The sequence below is a fragment of the Loxodonta africana genome, chromosome 3 (assembly GCF_030014295.1).
Source record: "Loxodonta africana isolate mLoxAfr1 chromosome 3, mLoxAfr1.hap2, whole genome shotgun sequence".
Lineage (NCBI taxonomy): Eukaryota > Metazoa > Chordata > Mammalia > Proboscidea > Elephantidae > Loxodonta > Loxodonta africana.
In genome coordinates this window covers 101,386,662-101,408,187 of record NC_087344.1, presented here as the reverse complement: position 1 = coordinate 101,408,187, position 21,526 = coordinate 101,386,662, and the positions used below count along the sequence as shown (strand labels likewise).

Here is a 21,526-nt window from a genome sequence, read left to right as displayed (position 1 = left end):
TATATAAATAAAGGATTACTAACAACTGCATGGTCACTAATGAGCCCCAGCAAGCTGTAGTTACTCACAGAGAATTCTTTGTTCATAAAATAGGCAAAAGGGAATTTTAAAAAAAACAATAGAACTAAGCACTATTTTCACAAACACTGATACAAATAGCCCAGGCGTGGCAGGCCACATAAAAAGTTGTTAATATGCCTGCATTAGGCTGAGAATTTTAGAGCATCTTGTCATCCATCAGACACTGTGGGGGAGCAATTTTCAGAATAATGCAGAAAAAATAGGCTTCGTTTAAATTGAGAAACAAGTTTTCTCGCTTCCTAAAAACAAAACAAAATAAAAAACCCATTGCCGTTCGAGTCGATTCTGTAAAGCAGATGAATTTGATCTAGTATCAGCAGGCTCCTAATTCTATCAGAATTACTAACTCTGAAGGGTCCACTAGACTGGTTCTTCTCATAAACTGATTTTTAGAACATGAATTCTAATATTGGCCCTTCTTCATTTATAAATAAATATACACACACACTTAGATATTTTAAAATAAATTCGCTGACACTGTGGTGAGTTTATAGATCAGCTCTGAGCATATGGCTGGAAGATCAGGGACACAGGTTTTGCTCGATAAAAATCAGAATAGTGACCATTGCTGACCATTCATCATTCTCTCACTGAATCCTGATTATCGCTCTTTAGAGGTATTACGATTTCCAACATTCTGACTTAGACCTGGCACACAGTTCGTGCTTAATAAATATTTTTTGATTGAATAAATGATTGCTATTTATAAGGCGAACACAGCAGAGAGGGGCGAAATATTGCCTAGAGTCATATAGTTAATATATGGCAGAGCTTGGTAGTCCAGTTCTACTATCCTGGACTATTTCATGATTCCACACTACCATCCTAAACGTAGATTTTATGTAATATATTATACATGGGAAATAGAACCAGTGAGTCATCTAGAAAAGATTAGAAATAGATGAGCACACAAAGAGACATGACAAGAAATGAGTATGTACATCAAAGTATTACAGATTCTGCTTCCCCCTTCCGTATGATAGTTTAGCATAAGAGTGCTCATAAAAAACCAAAATCAAACCCGCTGCCATCGAGTCGATCCTGACTCATAGCAACCCTACAGGACACAGTAGAGCTGCCCTGTACAGTTTCCAAGGAGCGCTTGGTCGTTTCCAACTGCAGACCTTTCGGTTAGCAGCCTTAGCTCTTAACCACTACGCCACCAGGGTTTCCAGAGCGTTCATAGGCTGGCAAATTTAGTAGGAGCTTCCACTGAGAGCAGGGAACAAAAGGCACCCAAATCCGGCCATGAGAACTCTCACTGCCTGTTGGAACCAGGGATGTTATAGGAGTGGGAGTATAACTGAAAGGACTGGGCCGTCAGCAGAGCGTTGACTGACGGACCCACTGATGTCATAAGCTTGTTCCTACCACAGTTCTAACTTCAGCCGACAGGGTCCATAACACAACTGCCGGGGCGCATATCAGCCACAAGTACCTGCCCATTTCAGTCTGTAGGGCTGCATTCGCAGAGGACAGAGTCAGCCTGCGGGTGGGGACACCTCTCGCCTTCCGTGGCTCATTCTTTACTGGGTGAGGAGAGTAGAGAGAAAAAATCATGTTTGGCCACCGGCACTGTGAACCGCCATTCAGAAGAAAGTGCGGTTTGATGAAAATTTCTAATACTGACAGTCCCTTCCATCTGCTGCCAGATTTGCTGTCCAAATATTCACCCCAAATATGTCAAAAAATTAAAAGAAAAAAATTCTACAATAAAACATCCCTCTGAACTAACTCAATTTCAATATTTATTTTGAAAATTTATTGGATTACAGTAGAGGAAACCCACTAAATGAAGCCAGTCACACTGACATTTTTCTTCCAAAGTGTATGGCAGTATTATTATTTTATCTTTCTATGAGGGGTTGATTAAAACTAGGAAATGAAACATTTGCAATGTTCTAATATATTTAGGATAAGGTAGCAAAATGAAATAATCTATAGGACCAATCAACATTTTCTATTCCATAACTTAAGATATATATATTTTTTAAAGAAACTGCATTTTGGAGACAGACAGACATGATTTTTTTAAAGGGACTCCCATTCTTTTGTCTGCTCCACACCATAGCCTCACTCTAGAAGAGATTCCATTGACTTCTACAGATATAAAATGTGTGATGCTCATTTTAAAATTACTAGTACAGCCTGCTATTGACCATCTAATTATGCCGAGTTCCATTTATAAACACAGCTAACCACTAAGTTTATGGAGACTTTTTGTGCTGCTTTAATAGGATATTGATCGAGAGCATAGTTTGAGTGGACTGCCATTGAATTGTGTGATGGCAAACAAAAGGCAAGGTCACAGTAACTGTTCGTGCTAGGGCTGCAGTCTATTTTTTATTATAATCTTTTTGTTTCTTCCTTTAATGCTCAAGCCCCAATGATTCCTTTCAAAAGAAGAGCTTGCTCAAGAATATGACCCATTTTTAAAATTAATTTCCATGCAATGATCATAGCTAACCTGTTTCTTAACAGAGAAGAACCAAAAGACCACTTGTTTAGAAAACAAAGTTTCAAATCTATTCCATTTTAAGAAAGGTCTACAGTCCTGCAAATATTCAAATGGCACCCCAAATGACTAGATGTCTGAAATCTCTTATCCTAGACCAATCTCCTCCTTTGCCTTTCTCTGCAAAAACGTTTTGTAGTTTCAAGTTTGGGCTTGTCCCTACCAAAGAGCTGCATTTTCTTATTGTACCTTGTGGCTGAGTTCATTTTGTTTTAGTAGTTCCGTCATGTCAGGTTAGATGATTGCCAATAGTTCTTACTGGCCAGAAAACTGATGTGAATGGATACGGGTACTCACAGACACACAGAGGACCTGGAAACTTAAATGAGAAGTTTAAAAAGGAACTGCGATTTCGGTCTTAAGGACAATGCCTGTGTGAGAATAGAGAAATAGTGCACATTTCTAAAGCTGAACACAGCCACTAGGGTGCCACCTCATGCCAGGCTGAGGCATAGCCTGGTTCCATTCACTTGCTCTCTCCATTGACAAACAACTCGGGAATCCTGTAGCCAACCCAGCAGCCCAGCTTTGTGGCAGCGCCAGGACAATTCAGCTGCTGGATTTTAATAGATTCTGCAGCACTGCAACAGTAACCAAAATCAGTCTGGGTAACTGAGCGTGGTTTTCACACCCAAAGATTCTCAGGCTGGCCACAGTGTACTGAGAACCCTGGCTTTTCAAAATTCCAGGGCCGTGAAGTCATTCCCAGCCACGAAGTTTACTTAACCCTTGCAGCCGGCTCGGGTGTACAAACCACTGCTAGAAAATTAGAACCCACCAGGCCAGAGTCACAATGGTCTGTGTGTATTTGTGGTTTTCCTCTTTCCCAGTGAAGTATTTAAGGCTTCAGAGTCACTCCACCAACTTCAAGTAAAATAGAGTCAGCACTTTAGAAGGAAATGGGCAGAAGTAGTAGATTTTTAGGGAGAACTTACTGGGTTCCTACCAAGAAGGGTATTTGACAGCCTCCAAGCACACACTTCGAGGAAAACAGTGGCAGAAAATAAACAAAGGAGTGGCTGCTGCCAGAAAAAACTATCTAAGCAGCATCATTTAGCAGCCTCAGAGTGGGCTCTCTTTGTAACAACTTCATGGGAAAGAGACCAATCTGAAAATGCCCCTAGAAGTCTTTGTTTCAAAATGCAGCATCATGTAAGAGCCATTTCAACAGATGGTTCCTGTCTCCTTCCTCATAGCATTATGTTAAAACAACTTTAGCGATTCTGAACCACATTGTTAGCACTTGTAAACCCCCTCCTCCAAAGCTGAGAATACTTCTCTTTCTCTCTGGCACAGTGTCTAGCTGTCTGCATTTTCTCCCTCCCCTGCAACAAAGTAATAAATAACTAGAACTACTTTCAGATGGTCCTTTCACATGGTGGAAAAGGTACGAAGAGAACGAATAGAATACACGCTTGTTTTTATGCTACAGCACTTCCCTGCTGCTGAGATAATCAGAACTTTTCCTGTCCTGCATTTCGTGGACTTGAGATGATAATGCAAAAAATCAAAGGATAGGTGGGCAGGAGGCAAAGGTGAAAGGGGAATTAGTGGGAGCCTGCAGCTTCAACCTGCCAGCAAGAACTCCCAATTCCAAGAGCTCCATGCATCTGATCAGTGTAACTGGATGTCAAGCAACCTTGTTGTCTGACTCCTTCACCTCTGGATTTGTGAGACTAAGCCAGCAGCTTTCTCCTAAGTTTCTCTGCCACTGCCACCCTCTGTAGTAACACTATTTTAACCCTTTTGTGACTTGTGGAACATACAGTATCCCACCCACTTTTTATGCCTCTGAAGTTCCATGGGAGTATACTTTTCCCTCTGGAAGTATTTGCTTCCTTCCAGTAGGGACTTGTGTAACAGTTAAAGATGAAAGAAATGTTCATTGAAGCAAAACAGCTAGGGTATTAGGCAAAACAGAGGTTCCCCGCATACCCAAAGGGAAGGTGCCCTGCAATAAAGCCTGTTACCCAAGACCAGTGGGCCAGATGGGCTCCCACAAATCACATATTTTCACATAATATTTCTCAAAAACTGTATTACCAATGAAAAATTTACAACACCCTCAATGACTCAGCATGTATTCCACTACTGAAAACACATGGTATTAACAAAAAATTCAAAGCAGAAAATAATTGGATTTTGAAAGGGATAAACAATAAACTTAGCACATAGGTATTTCAAGGAATCCTCATGAGAAGATCCTGAAATAGCACCACCCTCATTAAATTTAAAAGGAGAAAAGCTACAAACAGAAACTAATTGTAAACCTAGGGAAAAATGAGTACTTTTCTTAGCAATTTTTTAAAAATATTGAATACTAAAGATTCAGAAAGAGGAAAAGTTTTCAAACTCAGATCACCATTAGTGTGAGATACCCAGGCTATATACATGGTCATCATTAGGTGTAATTCCCTGGTGGCACAGTGGTAAAGAGCTCAGCTGCTAACCAAAGGTCAGCAGCTTGAATCCAACAGCTGCTCCTTGGAAACCCTATTGGGACAGTTCTCCTACGTCCCACAGGGTCACTATGAGTTGGAATCGGCACCACGACAACAGGTTTGGTTTTGGTTTGGGGAAGACTGGATGGAGCTGGGACAGATAAGAGGAGGTTAAGAAGACATTTATAACACAGTGGAAGAAATTCTAAGAAATTGCGATCATTAAAAAACATCCACGATGAATCTGTGAAACATTTCAAAACATGGAGGAACCTGGAAGGCGTTATGCTGAGTGAAATTAGTCAGATGCAAAAGGACAAATATTGTATAAGACCACTATTATAAGATCTTGAGAAATAGTTTAAACTGAGAAGAACACATTCTTTAGTGGTTATGACAGTGGGGAGGGAGGGTGGGAGAGGGTTATTTACTGATTAGATAGTAGATAAGAACTACTTTAGGTGAAGGGAAGGGCAGTACTCAGTACAGGGAAGGTCAGCTCAGCTGGACTGGACCAAAAGCAAAGAAGTTTCCGGGATAAACTGAATGCTTCGAAGGTCAGCGGAGCAAGGGCGGGGGTTTGGGGACTATGGCTACAGGGGACATCTAAGTCAATTGGCAAAATAAATTCTATTAAGAAAACATTCTGCATCCCACTTTGAAGTGTGGCGTCTGGGGTCTTAAATGTTAACAAGCAGCCATCTAAGATGCATCAATTGGTCTCCACTCACCTGGATCAAAGGAGAATGAAGAACACCAAGGTCACAAGATAATTATGAGCCCAAGAGACAGAAAGGGCCACATGAACTAGAGACTTACATCATCCTGAGACCAGAAGAACTAGATGGTGCCCGGCCACAACCGATGACTGCCCTGACAGGGAGCACAACAGAGAACCTCTGAGGGAGCAGAACAGTGGGATACAGATGCTAAATTCTCATAAAAAGACCAGACTTAACAGTCTGACTGAGACTAGAAGAATCCCGGCAGTCATTGTCCCAAACCTTCTGTTGGCCCAGGATAGGAACCATTCCCAAAGACAACTCATCAGACATGGAATGCACTGGACAATGGGTTGGAGAGAGATGCTGATGAGAAGTGAGCTACTTGTATCAGGTGGACACTTGAGACTGTGTTGGCATCTCCTGTCTGGAGGGGAGATGGGAGGGTAGAGAGGGTTAGAAACTGGCAAAACGGTCATGAAAGGAGAGACTGGAAGGAGGAAGCGGGCTGACTCATCACGGGGAGAGTAAATGGGAGTATGTAGTAAGGTGTTTTGGTTTAGTAAGGTGTATATTAGTTTATATGTGAGAGACTGACTTGATTTGTAAACTTTCACTTAAAGCACGATAAAAATTATTTTTTAAAAAATCCATGAAAACTAATTATTTTACTTGTTTTGGTTTACATGAGAATCATTTTAACCTTAAAAAAAAAACTATGCCACAATTAATAAGCTAAAAGTTCATCAACTCCAACAAATAATTAGTCATTAAAAGCATAGGCTCCTTGGATGTCATTTAGTTCTATAGTGCAGTTATAGGAGAGGTCATAAAATAAATACCTGCAGTCAGCTAGCTGCGAACAGCAAAGCAAAAAGAGCACATTTCTTAACCTCTTTGAGCCTCGTGGTCTCCTTCACCCGTAAAAACGGACAATAACACTAACCATGAGAGGATTAAATGAGATAATGTTTATAAGGTGTCTTGACAATGCCTCGAAGGCGATGGGTTTTTTTTTTTTTTTTTTTTTTGACAATGCCCAGTACATGGTGTATGCTTAATAAATGCTAGCAACTATAATTTTTCACATTATTGCATCATGCTCCTAGCAGGGCTAACATCATGGGTTTAATCAGCTTATGTGCTAGTTGGCTTACTTCTATTCCAAGGATGCAGAGTGCACCCCAGCCCCACTCATCTATAAAAAGTGCCCACTGTGACTCTAAAATGGACCCAGCTCTTTCAGCACGGGGAAGGAGGAAGCACTGTAAGGAATGGTAAGGACTTCAACTGCATCCTTAGGCTTCTCTAAGTGTTCAGTCCTTCAGAAAGGTGTGAGGGTGAGAAAACCTGAGCTGGGGGATCCTTGTCCCAGCAGCCAGAGCAATCTTTCTGTGAAATAGACCCTGACAAACCTGGATTAAGGATCTGCGAGAGGGAAGGGCCTCTGGATCGCAGTTGACCAGTTTGGCCTGAAGCCATGATTTAGCTGACACAGCCCTGTCCCACTCTTGCCAAACAGTTTCAGTCAGCAGGAGGCCATGTGTGAGTGAGTCCTGGAGCGATTACACAGCAGTGTGCAGAATCGGAAAGCATTCAAGAGCCAAGTGATGGTCATGATGCCAGGCATCCACTGCATAGCCCCTAAACAGGGACAGGAAACAGAACCAGGTCCCTCTGCAAATTCAATCCCTGGTCCGCCATGGCCTTGGGCAGCCTGGAAGGCTGCTTTTGAATTCACTTGGCAGCCATTCCTGCTTAGACTGAAGGGAGGTCTAGTAAAGCTTGGAACTGATAAGCCCTGGGATACAGGCCTCAAAGGAAGATACAGGAAGTAGAAGAAGGGCAAGATGCTGGGGATGGTTCTGAGAGTATGAGCCATCTCAGACAACCCCCAGGCCTCGGGACACTGGTTGTAATAAAGGGTGAATGTCCCCATTATGGCAGCCAGGGTAGAAAAATATGCTCTAGTGTCCCAATCTTAGAGTTAAAAGGATTTTTCCCCCTCTTTTCACTCTTTAAGCCTATGTTTATATTCCAGTGAGAGCTCAATGAATATACTTCCTTGATAACAAAACAGTGACAGATACATTTTGATACTCTATATACTACTATTATAATGAGAACAATGTAGGATACTGACCACTGACCACTTTCAAAAGCCTTAAAAACTTAAAAAAAAGAAAAAGGCACAAATATATGTCTATGCCGAGTGACTGGCTAATTAGCTGTGCTATAACTAGGGCAAGGAAACCCTGGTGGCGTAGTGGTTAAGGGCTATGGCTGCTAACCAAGAAGCTGGCAGTTCAAATCCTCCAGGTGCTCCTTGGAAACTCTATGGGGCAGTTCTACTCTGTCCTATAGGGTTACTATGAGTCGGAATAGACTCAACGGCAGTGGGTTTGGTTTTTGTTTTTTTTTTAATAACTAGGGCAGTGTATAGCCTCCCAGTTAACAAGGCAATCTAGTCTTTACTTAACTGGTTGCTACTTCAATCACAAAATTCCTGGGTGGTGCAAACGGTTAACACGCTCAATTGCTAATTAGAAGGTTGGTGGTTTCAGTCCAGCTAGAGGTGCCTCAGAAGAAGGGCCTGATGATCTACGTTCAAAAATTCCACCATTGAAAACCCCAAGGAGTACAGTTCTACTCTGGGACACAGGGGCTTGTCATGAGTTGGAGTTGACTTGATGGCAGCTGGAACTTCAATCACACTTCATTGATATGATAGCAACTGCTCCATTCCAAGTCACAACCTGCTGCCCTAATGCATCATTTGTTAGGGTTCCAAATTCTCTACAACGAACACCTCAGCATCAGCCAAGGGTCCCAGACTCCCAGAATCCTAACACCCATAGTAACCTTCCAGCTAATTTCCCTGTCTATTCTCTTGTTGCAGATTTCTTCAAATTCCCTCAGGCCAATATGGATTCTAGCATCACACAGATTTAGCTCAAACATTTACCCACCGTTTGACTTTGGCTAACCCACTTAAATAGCTCTTCAATTTCACACATATGTAGAAAGGGAGTAATTTCTTATCTGACAAGTTTATTGCAAGGATGGATTTATACAGCATACCTGAAACCCTAGCACAGTGCCTGGCAGATAGTAAATGCTCAGTAGCCATTAGAGTCTATTTCCATCCACTGCCTCACCCTCAGATTTCCTGCCCCCCACCTGTAGCCCTCTTTCTGGACTCTTAAGAGACTCCCAGCCTATGAATGACTGAAATAAGAGCTGACGGAAACAGTGACTGTGGAATCAGGGATAGCCTGGCTTGCTTGACCTGACATCTTGTCATGGGATTGACTGGTTTACTGGGTCAATCTTGCAATCCCATAATGCAGTGAATAGGAGGTAGGAACTTGAAATGAAAATATTTATTTTTACTCTGCCTTAGTCCAAAAAGGATTGGATACAGCTTGAGATCAATTTTAAGAACGTAAATTTAACTACAAGTGGTATTTTGAAGTGGGTGGAGGGTAGAAAGTAAAAATTTAAAAACTGGTATTTCTTTTTGCTTCTTTTTATTGAGGCATAGGACATCATAGGCACTACAAGTATGTTTTGAAATAAAAACAAAGAGATGATCTTGAGGGAAGGCACGAGTGTGTGTGTATAAGAGAGAGACACACACACAGAGAGAGACAAAGAAAGACAGAAAGCATGGGAATGAATCCTATACCTCCTCTTTGGACTGTAGGGATTACCTCATAGCAAAAATACAATCAATGACCCTTTGATCAATGGAACAGGGTGGTGACAGGTACTCTTAATTCACTGTTAGTGAGTATTGACAAGCTGGTAATGATCAGGCTGTACTGTGTCACTCATGCTGAGGGCATTAGCATTCTTTAAAGGTCAAAAGCAAATTCTCTTAAAATGCAGAGTTTCTTAGAAATGAGGGAAGCCTTGTAATTTTTTTTTTTTTTAAATCAAGTTCACACTATAAACTAGGGAATATGCGAGACGCTCGGGATTTCAGTTCACTCCCCACGCCTCACATTAAAATGATATTTAATTTTTCCTCATTTAAATTCTTGGCTGTCAAACGAACTGCATGGCAAAATTCTTCCAATGGGTGAATGAAAAGGGGATTCTGAAAGTTATTTATGTCTCTAAGAGGCCTAGGCAGACAGTAAGCGCAAACTCAAGGCAAATCTGTACCAAATCAAAGCAAAATTATACTTACTCTGTGACACTCTTACTAGCTCAGTCACACTAAAAACACCTGATGTGACAAAACTGTCCTGGAAGACCAAATGTCCTGGAGAAACAAAAACAAAAGAAAACAAAGTGTCATAAGTAGAAGACATTTGACAACAGAATTCTAAATATTTAGTTTCATTATGATTAAAAGGCTGTGATGCCTAATTTCATACTCTGCTCTAGTTAGAGGTTACGTGGGAGGACACAGTCATTTAGTTAGGCAGATAGTTTTTTAGTTTGAATCTGGAGGTTATGGAAAGCTCTGACACAACCACTGGGTGATTTTTGAAATGGTTGAGAAACTTCAACAGGAAATCTGAAACAAAGACCGTAATAATAAATGGTTGCCTTAGGTAACCTCTGAGACCTAAACAACTGGAATCAAAAAAGGTATTCCTAAGAGTCAACCAGGATAGCCAAGTACCAGAGTAGTTTTTAAACATTATGCTCTAAAGAAACATGTGATCAGGATTAGCTATCCACTCATTCAAGTCAAATAAGATTTAAAGACGTTCCCGTCATTTCTGGAGGCTCTACAGGAAGGATCTTAAAAAAAGGCAGAATAGAAAAAGCAAGCCCCAACCCTGAAACATGAAAACAAATACTTCTGAGCACAAGTAAAAATTACGATTTGTTTAGAAAACAAGAGTTTTTTTTGTGTGTTCTTTTTTAAAAAATAAATGGTTCAAAAAACTGCTTAAGCTTTCAATTTTGTACCTGCTTCATTTTTGCTGGAGGTAATTAATTTCCTTTAAGGTATCTGATATTACATCTATCACCAATTACTCATTTAATTTTATGGTATGTGCAGAAACTGAAGATGTATAAATGGTAAGAATACGTAATCAATAATGTAGGCTTTCTCTCTTGTCTTTAAAGTTTTCTGATGCTATGAGTCTCACATAGACAGACACTGGTTGAAAGGTCTGTTTTAGGGTCAGTTTAATCACCTGTTTTAAAATTAGGTCAGAGGAGAAGTCATTGGCTGAAAGGATTTTTGAAATAACTGTTCTTTGAAGAGATTTAATGTAAGAAAATAAACTACTCTGAACAGAAAACAGTCCACAAATAAAACTTACATTATTGACGAAAGCTAGATTTTGCCCACTACTAACCAGAAGTTAGTTTTTTTTTTTTTATACTCAGGTGTATGCACCAATATTCTTGTTAAATATCATGCTCATAAAACATACACAAATTACCATGTTTTAAAGGATTATAAATGGACCCTACAAAAATTCTTTTTCTTTTGGTTACAAAAGACTTTTGCATAAGAAATATTTTTACTGAAATGTAAAAGAAAACTTCAGTTAACATTTTTATCGACGATCTTTTAGATAAAATAGCTCAAATGGTTAGGCTCTGCAATAATCGTAAATTGCTTCTTGTAAGTAAAATGCTAAAATATCATTTGAAGAAGTGCTTAAGGAATTTCACCTCTCAAAACAACCCAGAGCCAGTTATTTCATTGCCTTTGATTTGGTAAGCATGCCTGGGGGGTGTTTCTCTTGATTAAGAAAGCTGAGAAGTTAAAAAAAAAAAAGAAACTTAAATAAAAATTCTCTAGTGAGGTCTTGGCACAACAGATCATAACATCTTCTACTGCGACACCGTTCACATTGAATTTATCTCACAGACCATAACAAAGGAAATCCAACTACAATGTACACGAAATTAAATTTGACTTGAAGCACATATAACAATTGCAAGGAAATTCAGAGTTGAATGGGAAAATCTGGGCTGATCTTCAGCTCTTGATCCGCGCTATCTGCGTCACTTACTTGCGGGCTGATACTTGTTTCACTTTCAGTCTTTGAAATTCCTTATTTTAAGGGCGACAGAACATGAATTTCTGTACAGAGTGAATGTGCATACATACGCTTTAATGCAGCCACACACACACACACACACACACAAAGCCAAATATTTTTAAAAATTAGTTTGTTCCAAGGACTAGAGAAGGGTAAAACATCTGTTTTCATCCATTCAAACTACTATTTTTCCTTGGTTGGTCCTTTTCTTTTGCCCACCTCCTAAATGGTGGTGGTCTCCAGGCTCTATGCTCTCATATCTCTCTCTCTGTCTATGTGTATAAACCCAATGCCCTTTAGTCAATTCCGACTCATAGCAACCCCACAGGACAGAGTAAAACTGCCCCATAGGGCTTCCAAGGAGCACCTGCTAGATTTGAACTGCTGACTTTTAGGTTAGCAGCTGAGTACTTAACCACTGCACCACCAGGGCTCCAAAGTATATATCTACTTTGACTGGTAGCTGATGTCACAGGAGTAGATGTTAGGAAATATATATATACACATACATGGAGCCCTGGTGGCATAGTGTTTAAGAGCTTCGCTGCTAACCTAAAGGTCAGCAGTTCAAATCCACCAGCTGCTCCTTGGAAACCCTATGGGGCAGTTCTACTCTGTCCTATAGGGTCGCTAAGAGTCAGGATTGACTCATCAGCAGTGGGTTTGGTTTTCGTTTTTTTACATATGCTTTACCCACACAGACACACACACACACGTATATTTATGTTTCCAAAGTTATTTTATCTATTTCCACGACATCAGCTGCCAGTTTAGACTGTGATATTTATAAAAACTAGAATAACACTTGTTTTGTTCACACTGTTTCCTTAATGCCTGGGACAAAGCAGTTAGCAGGGGAATATTTATTGAATAAGTGGAGGAATGAATCTCTAGGCCAATGACTCTCAAGTCTCTACCTTCTGCCAAGATCTCTCTTCTCAGTTCCAAACTCATAAATCTAGATGTTTATTGGACATTTCTACCTAGATAGCCCATAGGAATCTCAGACCCAACATGTCCAAAGCTGAATCCGTCTTCTTCCTCCCCAAACCTGTTCTTGGTCTTTCCAGTTCTGCATATCACCGAACCACCCACCGTTCATCTAGTTTTCCGTGGTTTGGTGTCATCCCTGACTCCTACCTCTTATAATCACCCACACCCAACTAATCCCCACTGATTCCATTTCCTTACTATTTCCTGACCCCATGTATGTTTCCATGTCCTCCACAGGACTGTGGTTCAGGCTCTTGCCATTTCTCACCGGCTTCATGGGACAGCCTCCTAACTGTTCTCTGCCATTCATCTTGGCCACCACTCCAATCCACTCTCTATTCTATAGCCAGAATTGTCTCAATAACAGGCAAATCTGATGATTGATTTGTTCATCCAATGCATATTTACTGAGCACCTACCACGTGTCAGGCATTGTGCTAGGAACCTGAGCTACAGTCCCCACGTTTAGGGAGCGTACAGTCTAAAGTAGAGTCAGCCATAAACATGTAAAACCAAGCAGATTATTTTAAAAATCATAAATGACATAAGTTATATGAAGAAAGCAAACAGTATTGCATGGTAGAGGATCACAGAAAGGACTGCTTTAGAAAGGCTGGTCAGGGAAGTCTCTTTTTAAGAGCTTACATCTGAAAGATACTAAGGAGCCAGCCAGGAAAACAAGGGGCAAGAGGTATCCATGCAAAGGGAGTAGCATATGCAAGGGCTCTGAGGTAGGAAAAAACAAAGTGTTGCAGAAACTGAGATAAATCTAACGTATCCAGAACTCACTGCCCTGTCAGAAGTCTTCTACGAGCCCCACAAAGCTTTCATACGATGCCTTCTGTGATATAGCCTCTGCTTCTCTCTTCAGGCTCATTTTTTTATCTCGTCTCCCACTTCCCACTCAACCCTATGGAAACTACATGCTCTTCCCTGGCCCTGGTTCAACTGTTCTTGTTGTTAGGTGCCATCGAGTCAGTTCTGACTCCTAGCAACCCTACAGGACAGAGGAGAACTGCCCCATAGGCTTTCCAATGAGGAGCTGGTGGATTTGAAGTGCCCACCTTTTGGTTAGCAGCCAAGCTGTTAACCACTACACCACCAGGGCTCCCTGGCTCACCTGCCTATCCCATATCGTTCCTTCTTCCTGAACTGCCTATTCTTCCTACTCTTTGCTTGGTCAACTCCAACTTATACTTTAGGACTCAGCTTTGTTGTCACCTCTACCAAAAACCTTCCCTAGCTGCCCCCACCACTGGGGAAGACTTCTTTTCTCAAAACAGATCCAGTGTACTACGTATAGCTCTATTCTAAGACTTAGAACTCTGAATATAACTTTGACCTTTTCTGATATTAGACTGTAAGACATAGCATCTTCTGTGTCTCTGGCCCTCCACAGCCTAACACATTAAGTACTCCAGCTATACCTCCAAATGAACAGAACAGAAATTGAGCTGAAGTATGTTTGTTTTCCTTTTTATAAAAACTTTGACAGAACTTACCTCTCTTTCTCATTCTAGTGATTTAGTTTGAACTAAAATTAAGCCAACCTGTATCTGAAAACTATTACAATGAACCGTCCAAACACTCCCTCCAAACCAAACCTGAACCAGGACAGGATAGACAATCCATTTGGATTAAGCCTCCCATCAAGAAGTTCAATCAGTTCTCTGATGAGAAATGTCTGGGGATTTTCCTATTGTCATGATTATGGCTCAAATTTTGGGAGATCAAGTAAAAACACAGTTAAAGAGCAACATTAATTAACAGATATATGGGGCAGAAAATTTTTTAAATGATAATTTTTAAAAAATCTAGACCCAACAGGGGACATCTAAGTCAACTGGCATAAAAATATCTATTAAGAAAACATTCTGCATGCCACTTTGGAGAGTGGTGTCTGGGGTCTTAAATGCTAGCAAGCAGCCATCTAAGATGCATCAACTGGTCTCAACCCACCTGGACCAAAGGAGAATGAAGAACACCAAGGACACAAGGTAATTATGAGCCCAAGAGACAGAAAGGGCCACATAAACCAAAGACTACATCAGCCTGAGACCAGAAGAACTAGATGGTGCCTGGCTACAACTGATGACTGCCCTGACAGGGAACACAAAGAGAACCCCTGAGGGAGCAGGAGAGCAGTGGATGCAGCCCCCAAATTCTCGTAAAAAGACCAGACTTCATGGTCTGACTGAGACCAGAAGGACCCCAGTGGTCATGGCCCCCAGACCTTCTGTTAGCCCAGGACAGGAACCATTCCCAAAGCCAACTCTTCAGACAGGGATTGGACTGGAAATGGGATAGAAAAAGATGCTGGTGAAGAATGAGCTTCTTGGATCAAGTAGACACTTGTGACTGTGTTGGCATCTCCTATCTGGAGGGCAGATGAGAGGGCAAAGGGGGTCAGAAGCTGGCGGAATGGACACAAAAAGAGAGAGTGGAGGGAAAAAGTGGGCTGTCTCATTAGGGGGAGAGCAATTCGGAGTATATCACAAGGTGTATATAAATTTTTGTATGAGAGACTGGCTTGATTTGTAAACTTTCACTTAAAGCACAATAAAAATTTAAAAAACTGTAAATTAAATAAAAAGTTGTTGCAGTGGCAACAAGTCAACACCAGCCTGCAGGAGCCTTGACTTCGGGGTTTTCCCGGAGGCTCCTCCCACTCTCACTTGTTGTGACACTGGCTTCCCACTCTCAGTCCCCAGTGTCACAGCAAAGGGCACTAAAGCAAGTAACTGTGCAGTAAAGCCATCTTATGATCCAAGAGAAGACCAAGCATGAAACAAAGCCCCCAAAGCCTTAGGTTCCACTACAATCCGGACTTTGCCAGTTCTCAGGAACAGAGGGAAGGAGAGAGAGGGGGAGGCACTGGCCCAGGGGCTCTGCTCCCAGAATGACTTGCTATGCAGGGGAGCCAGCTGCCATGCTGTGAGAACGCTCAAGCAGCCCTTTGGAGTGGCTCATGCAGTGAGGAACTGAAGCCTCCCAGCCAACAGCTGTGTGAGGTGGAGAGGCTCACACAGTGAGGAACTGAGGCCTCTAGCCAATAGCTGTGTGAGGAGCTACCTTGGAAGGGGATCCTTCAGCCTTTGGACGCTTCAGATGAGGCAGCCCTGGCAGACATCTTGATTGCACCTTCGAGAGAAACCCTGAGCCAGAACCACCTGGCTGAGCTGATCCAGAATTCCTGACCCACAGTGACCACAAGATTGTAAACGGTGATTGTTTTAAGGTGGTACGTTTGGGTAATTTGACAACTAAAGCAAATGGGTAGTCATCTGGGGGGAAAAAAATTAATTCTCATTCGCTTCTTCCCTAAAATAAATTTCAAATGGATCAAACAATAAAAGCGAGGGGGAACGACTCAGAAAAGGAGGGTAAGAATGGTTGCACAACTCAAAGAATGTCATCAGTGTCTCTGAATTGTATGTGCAGAAACAGTTGAACTGGTGTACATTTTGCTGCATATGTTCTCAAATACAACAGCAAAATAAAAACTTTATGGACCAAAAAAAAAAAAAAAAATCTAGACCTGAGTCACATAAACCGGAGACTACATCAGCCGGAGACCGGAAGTACTAGGTGGTGCCTGACTACTACCAGTGACTGCCCTGACAGGGAAACAGAGAATCCCTGATGGAGAGGGAGAACAGTGAGATGCAGACCTCAAATTCTTGTAAAAAGACCTGACTTAATGGTCTGACTGAGACTAGAGGACCCCAGAGGTCATGGTTCCCAGGCCCTCTGTTAGCCCAAGACTGGAACCGTTCCTGAAGCCAACTTTTCAGACAGGGATTGGACTGGACTATAAGACAGAAAATGATACTGGTGAGGAGTGAGCTTCTTGGTTCAGGTAGACACATGAGACTATGTGGGCGGCTCCTGTCTGGAGGTGAGATGAGAAGGCAGAGGGGGACAGGAGCTGGTTGAATAGACACAGGGAATACAGGGTGGAGAGGAGGAATGTGCTGTCTCATTAGGGGAAGAGCAGTTACAAGTACATAGCAATGTGTGTAAGTCTTTATATGAGAGATTGACTTGATTTGTAAACTTTCACTTAAAGCACAATTAAAAAAAAAAAATCTAGACCCAAGCTCAAACTAGGATCTTGTGATCCTGAGGAAGTCACTGCAAAAAATAATTTGATACTTTTGGCCACCAGCAAACTCCATTCTAAGGGGTATTTTAGTGGAATGTGCGCAAGCCAGAAGGTGAAATATATGTGAATGTACAATAATTACATCAGGAAAATAAAAATAACAAATATAATTATTTCACAAGCCCTGATGTAATCATCTCATAGTATTATCAGATAGCCTTAGGCTAGTTTATTTTATAAAATGTTCCCAAGGAAAGGCCTGTGCAAACAGCCCACGTAACTTTAAATGGCTATGAAACTGACTTTGTTCGTTCACCAATTATTTGGAAACCTACTGATGAACTCTACAAGAAGATAATAATGAGAAATGAAACCTAAGAAATGATGGAAAAAGTGATATGACTAACTTAATTACTAAGCAAACCAGAGCAGATTGATACTTCATTCTCACTAACAAAAACCAAATAATAAACATGACTTTCAGGGAAATTACACTAATCTGGTTGTTCTACTTTTCTGAAAAATGAGAAAAAGAAAAAAGAAAACAAAGATGGTAAATTTAAGTAATTCCAAACTCAGATATTAGTATTAAAAGGTCCCCAGTTTGGAAAGCTGATTAAACATTCCTGAAAGGTCCCAAGATTTCCATTTTGAATAGAGCCCCTCAGAAATTAGTGCAAAACATATACTTTTGTCAAGTATGTCTTAGATGAAAAGTCAGATTGCTCAATGATCTGGCTATCTCTCCAATTCTGAACCACTATTCAGGACCGATTGTATAGGAGATTGAAATGAGGATCAGGTTCTTTTTTATTTCATATAAAATGGCTAAAAAAGTTCATTCACTGAAGTCTTGTTCAGTGAATTCACAATTAGAGCACAGATTTCAATACCTTGGGGTCAGTCATGCTCACAGTGGGGAGAGATTAGACTTTCTGGGAGAGGTAAAAATATAAAAAGCTAAATTCTTTGATGGGCGGTTAGGAAAAGCAGTTCTCTTCTCCTGGATGATATCAGCAGTTATTATGGAAAATGCCATTATATGGAGAACCAAATCTCATTTCATGGAGGGACAGATCATCTATCTACCTTTTAACAGGCAGGAAAGGAAAAAGTTAGATTTGCAGAAAGACAGGTAACCTTGCAGGATGGTTCAGAGGTCGGGGGCGGCAGGGGCAGGACAGGGTACAGCTGGGAATGAATCAGCCAGAGGGTTGGCCTTTAAAGAAAATCTGAATATCCACAAAACAGAGTTAATTCCATGCCTGAGGAGGAAAGTTTATATACAAGATGACCATTTCTTTCCTGGGAATCAGCGCTAAATTATAAAATCTCCTTCGGCTAATGGATGCAGGCAAACTATAATATATAGGTGATTGCATCAAAAAGAATATGTCTGTTCTATTGCCCCCTTGGTAAATATAGTTCCATCGCTAATACAAGACAGGCCAACGGCCAGGCCTTTCCATGCTGGTGCCCCTGGGTCACTCAGAGAGAAGAGCGCTCCCTCATTCTCACTCCACTTATATTCAGCTAGGGTTTATGGTTTGCCTGTGATGTCCCAGCTCTGTGCTAGACCCTGAGTATGCTGTTCTCACAGAACTTATATTCTAGTCCTCCTAAAGAAAACCTTACCTCACCAACCATACTTCCCCTCCTGAAATGTTAAATTCTCACTCTGTGCAATACCCCCACCGGTTTATGAGCCACCTGAGGGAAGTGAATGTAGCTCCTTAATCGTCCAGCTTTCCCCAGTTGTATACACTATGTTGTTGTTGTTGTTAGCTAACATCAAGTTGGCTCCAACTCATGGCGACTCCCTGTACAACAGAAAAAAATGTTGCCCTGTCCTGGCCATCTTCATCATAATTGGTATGCTTGAGTTATTTGTTGTGGCCACTGTGTATTCTGAGTGCCTTCCAACCTGGGGGGCTCACCTTCCAGCACGATATCAGACAGTGTTCTTCTGTGATGCATAAGGTTCTTATTGGCTAATTGTCTGAAATAGATTGCCAGGCTTTTCTTCCTAGCTGTCTTAGTGTGGAAGCTGAAACCTGTCCACCATGGGTAACCCTGCTAGTATTTGAAATACTAATGGCATAGGTTCCAGCATCATAGCAACACACAAGCCACCACAGTAGGACAAGCTGACAGACTGGTGGTGGTTAGCACCTTTAAGGTGCGCTCAAGAAATACTGTTCAATTAAGTAGAACTTCTGCTCTACTTGTTCTATGTCTCTAGCCTCTTTCTACCTTATTTGACAGTTACTTGGTTACATGTCTTATCTCTGTACTCCTATGACAAACTGGGGAAGGACAGGGTTGTGTCTTATGTTACATTGCTCACAAGGCCTACTCAGCACAATCATGTGTTCTTACCAACAAAAACCAAACCTGTTGCCACCAAGGCTCCCCCTTGTTCTTCGTAGGTATGTAATAAATATTTCTTCAGTGATTAAGATGGGTAACTTGAGATACCCTTACCTGGTAGCCTCTAAAGTACAGCATAAATTATTATTAACCTACAGTGATATCTTGGAAACCCTTGTGGCATAGTGGTTAAGTGCTACAGCTGCTAAGCAACAAGGTCGGCAGTTCAAATCCACCAGGCGTTCCTTGGATACTCTATGGGGCAGGCCTACTCTGTCCTATAGGGTCACTAGGAGTCAAAATTGACTGGACGGCAACGGGTTTGTTTGTTTTTAGAGTGATATCTTACTTCTATACTCTTAATTTGAGATATCTTAGGAAATCTTTTTTTCAGGGGGAGGACTGGGGCATATTGTAGCCCTAGTGGTGCAGTGGTTGAGCTGGCAGCTAACCAAAAGGTCAGAAGGTTGAATCCACCAGCTGCTCCTCGAAAACCCCATGGGGCAGTTCTACTCTGTCCTATAGAGTCACAATGAGTTGGAACCAACTTGGCGGCAATAAGTTTGGTTTGATTTTTTTAGGGGCATGTTAGGAGCCCTGGTGGTGCACTGGTTCAGTGCTTAGCTGCTAACTGAAAGGTCATTGATTCAAACCCGCCAGCTTCTCCACAGGAGAAAGATGTGGCAGTCTGCTTCTGTGAAGATTACAACCTTGGAAACTGTATGAGACAGTCCTAAGCTGTCCTATAGGGTCACTATTTGATGGCAAAAAGTTTTGGGGGGGGGGAGCCATGTTTCTGCTAATGCATTAAGATCAAATCCTAAAATCTGGACCTGATTTGTTACTACACATTGACTATTTAAATTATTCTCCCATTCATTGGTGACATTTGAAACGTTTATTTTTAGAATAATTTTTTGTATTAAAACAAAAGCAAAAAATTCAGTCATCTACTAAAAAAAGGAACATGTTAGCAATAAAAATATAACTACCTCCTGGTTCTGTAATTAATCTTCATGATGGTGAATAAAACTTCATCTGGTTATCAGCTTACAGTAACATAAAGTATTGGCATACAGTGTTAGACGAACAATAAGACTGACATACTTCTATATTTAAAAAAGTTGTGCCTGAGAATTTGTAAAACAAAGAAACGATACTTGTCAACTAATAACATGGATGAGGGGTTTCGTGATTCTCAGATGAAATGCATTTTTACAAATGCATTTGTAATACAATTATGATTGTCATTTGGGTTTATCATAACATCAAGGAATTGTCGCTAGTATGGGGATGATGTAGTCTTAGCTGAAAATGAGGATGTGGCAAAAAGAGCGTCGTGGGACTTATACATGTTGACTTTCATTTTTTGTTGCTTCAAATTCCCCTGCTCTGCACATTCACTGTTACTCAATAAAGACATCTAATCTGCATTTTATTTTATTTTATTTTTTTTTGCCATTCTTGCTCAACCAAATATTTCTGCCATATCCATACAAAGTCAATATTTCAGTTCATTGCTCTCATTTCACAAAAACTTACTTAATGTCTATGATGGGTAAGCACAGTCCTAGGCCCTGGGGATACAGCAGGAATAACACAAGGTTCTTACTCTCAGGAGCTTGCATTCTCAGCCAAGAAAAGTATTTACACTTTTTTTTTTTTTTAATCTAAAATTGGGTCCTTTAAGAGACCTTTTGAGGAAAACACTAAAAACTACCAAACTACTGCAATAGCTTCCTGGGTGGAGTCTACTGGTTGTCCACCCATATCTATGGCTGACAGCTAGAGACTGCACTTCCCAGCCTCCCTAATATAGTAAGGAGTGGCCACTAGCTGGACAGTGAACAGAAGTGATATGGTCACCTTCCACCTTCCTGCCTGAAGAAAATTCCTGCCCTGGATACCTTCTCTTCCCTTTCTTATGTGCTAGGACAGTCTCAACCATGCAGCCAAGGACAGTGCCCCACAGGTTGGCAGAGCAAAAAGACAGAAAGAGCCTGGAGCCCTGAATGACAGTATGGAGCAGAATCACTCTGTCAGCCTGGGCTACTCATCTTGGGAGTGTTATCGAAAAGAGAAATAGATTTCAATGTACTTGACCCCCCCAAAAAACAACAACAACAAATTGCCAACAAGTCAGCTCCAACTCCTGGCAATCCCTGTGTGTGTCAGAGTACAACTATGCTCCATAGGGTTTTCTATGACTGATTTTTCAAAAGTAGATCGATCGCCAGGGCTTTCTTCCAAGGTGCCTCTGAATGAACTCAAACCTC

General features: G+C 41.2%; 1 protein-coding gene across 5 annotated transcripts in view; it reads right to left on the bottom strand.

Moving 5' to 3' along the window:
* NFIA (nuclear factor I A) overlaps nt 1-21,526 on the bottom strand; it is a 418,368-nt gene that overhangs the window by 129,870 nt on the left and 266,972 nt on the right. For all 5 annotated transcript variants that reach the window (XM_023549533.2, XM_010591225.3, XM_003411049.4 and 2 more), the window contains exon 4: nt 9,955-10,029. In XM_023549533.2, coding sequence (XP_023405301.1) covers nt 9,955-10,029 — 75 coding nt within the window. The remainder of the gene's footprint in view (nt 1-9,954; nt 10,030-21,526) is intronic.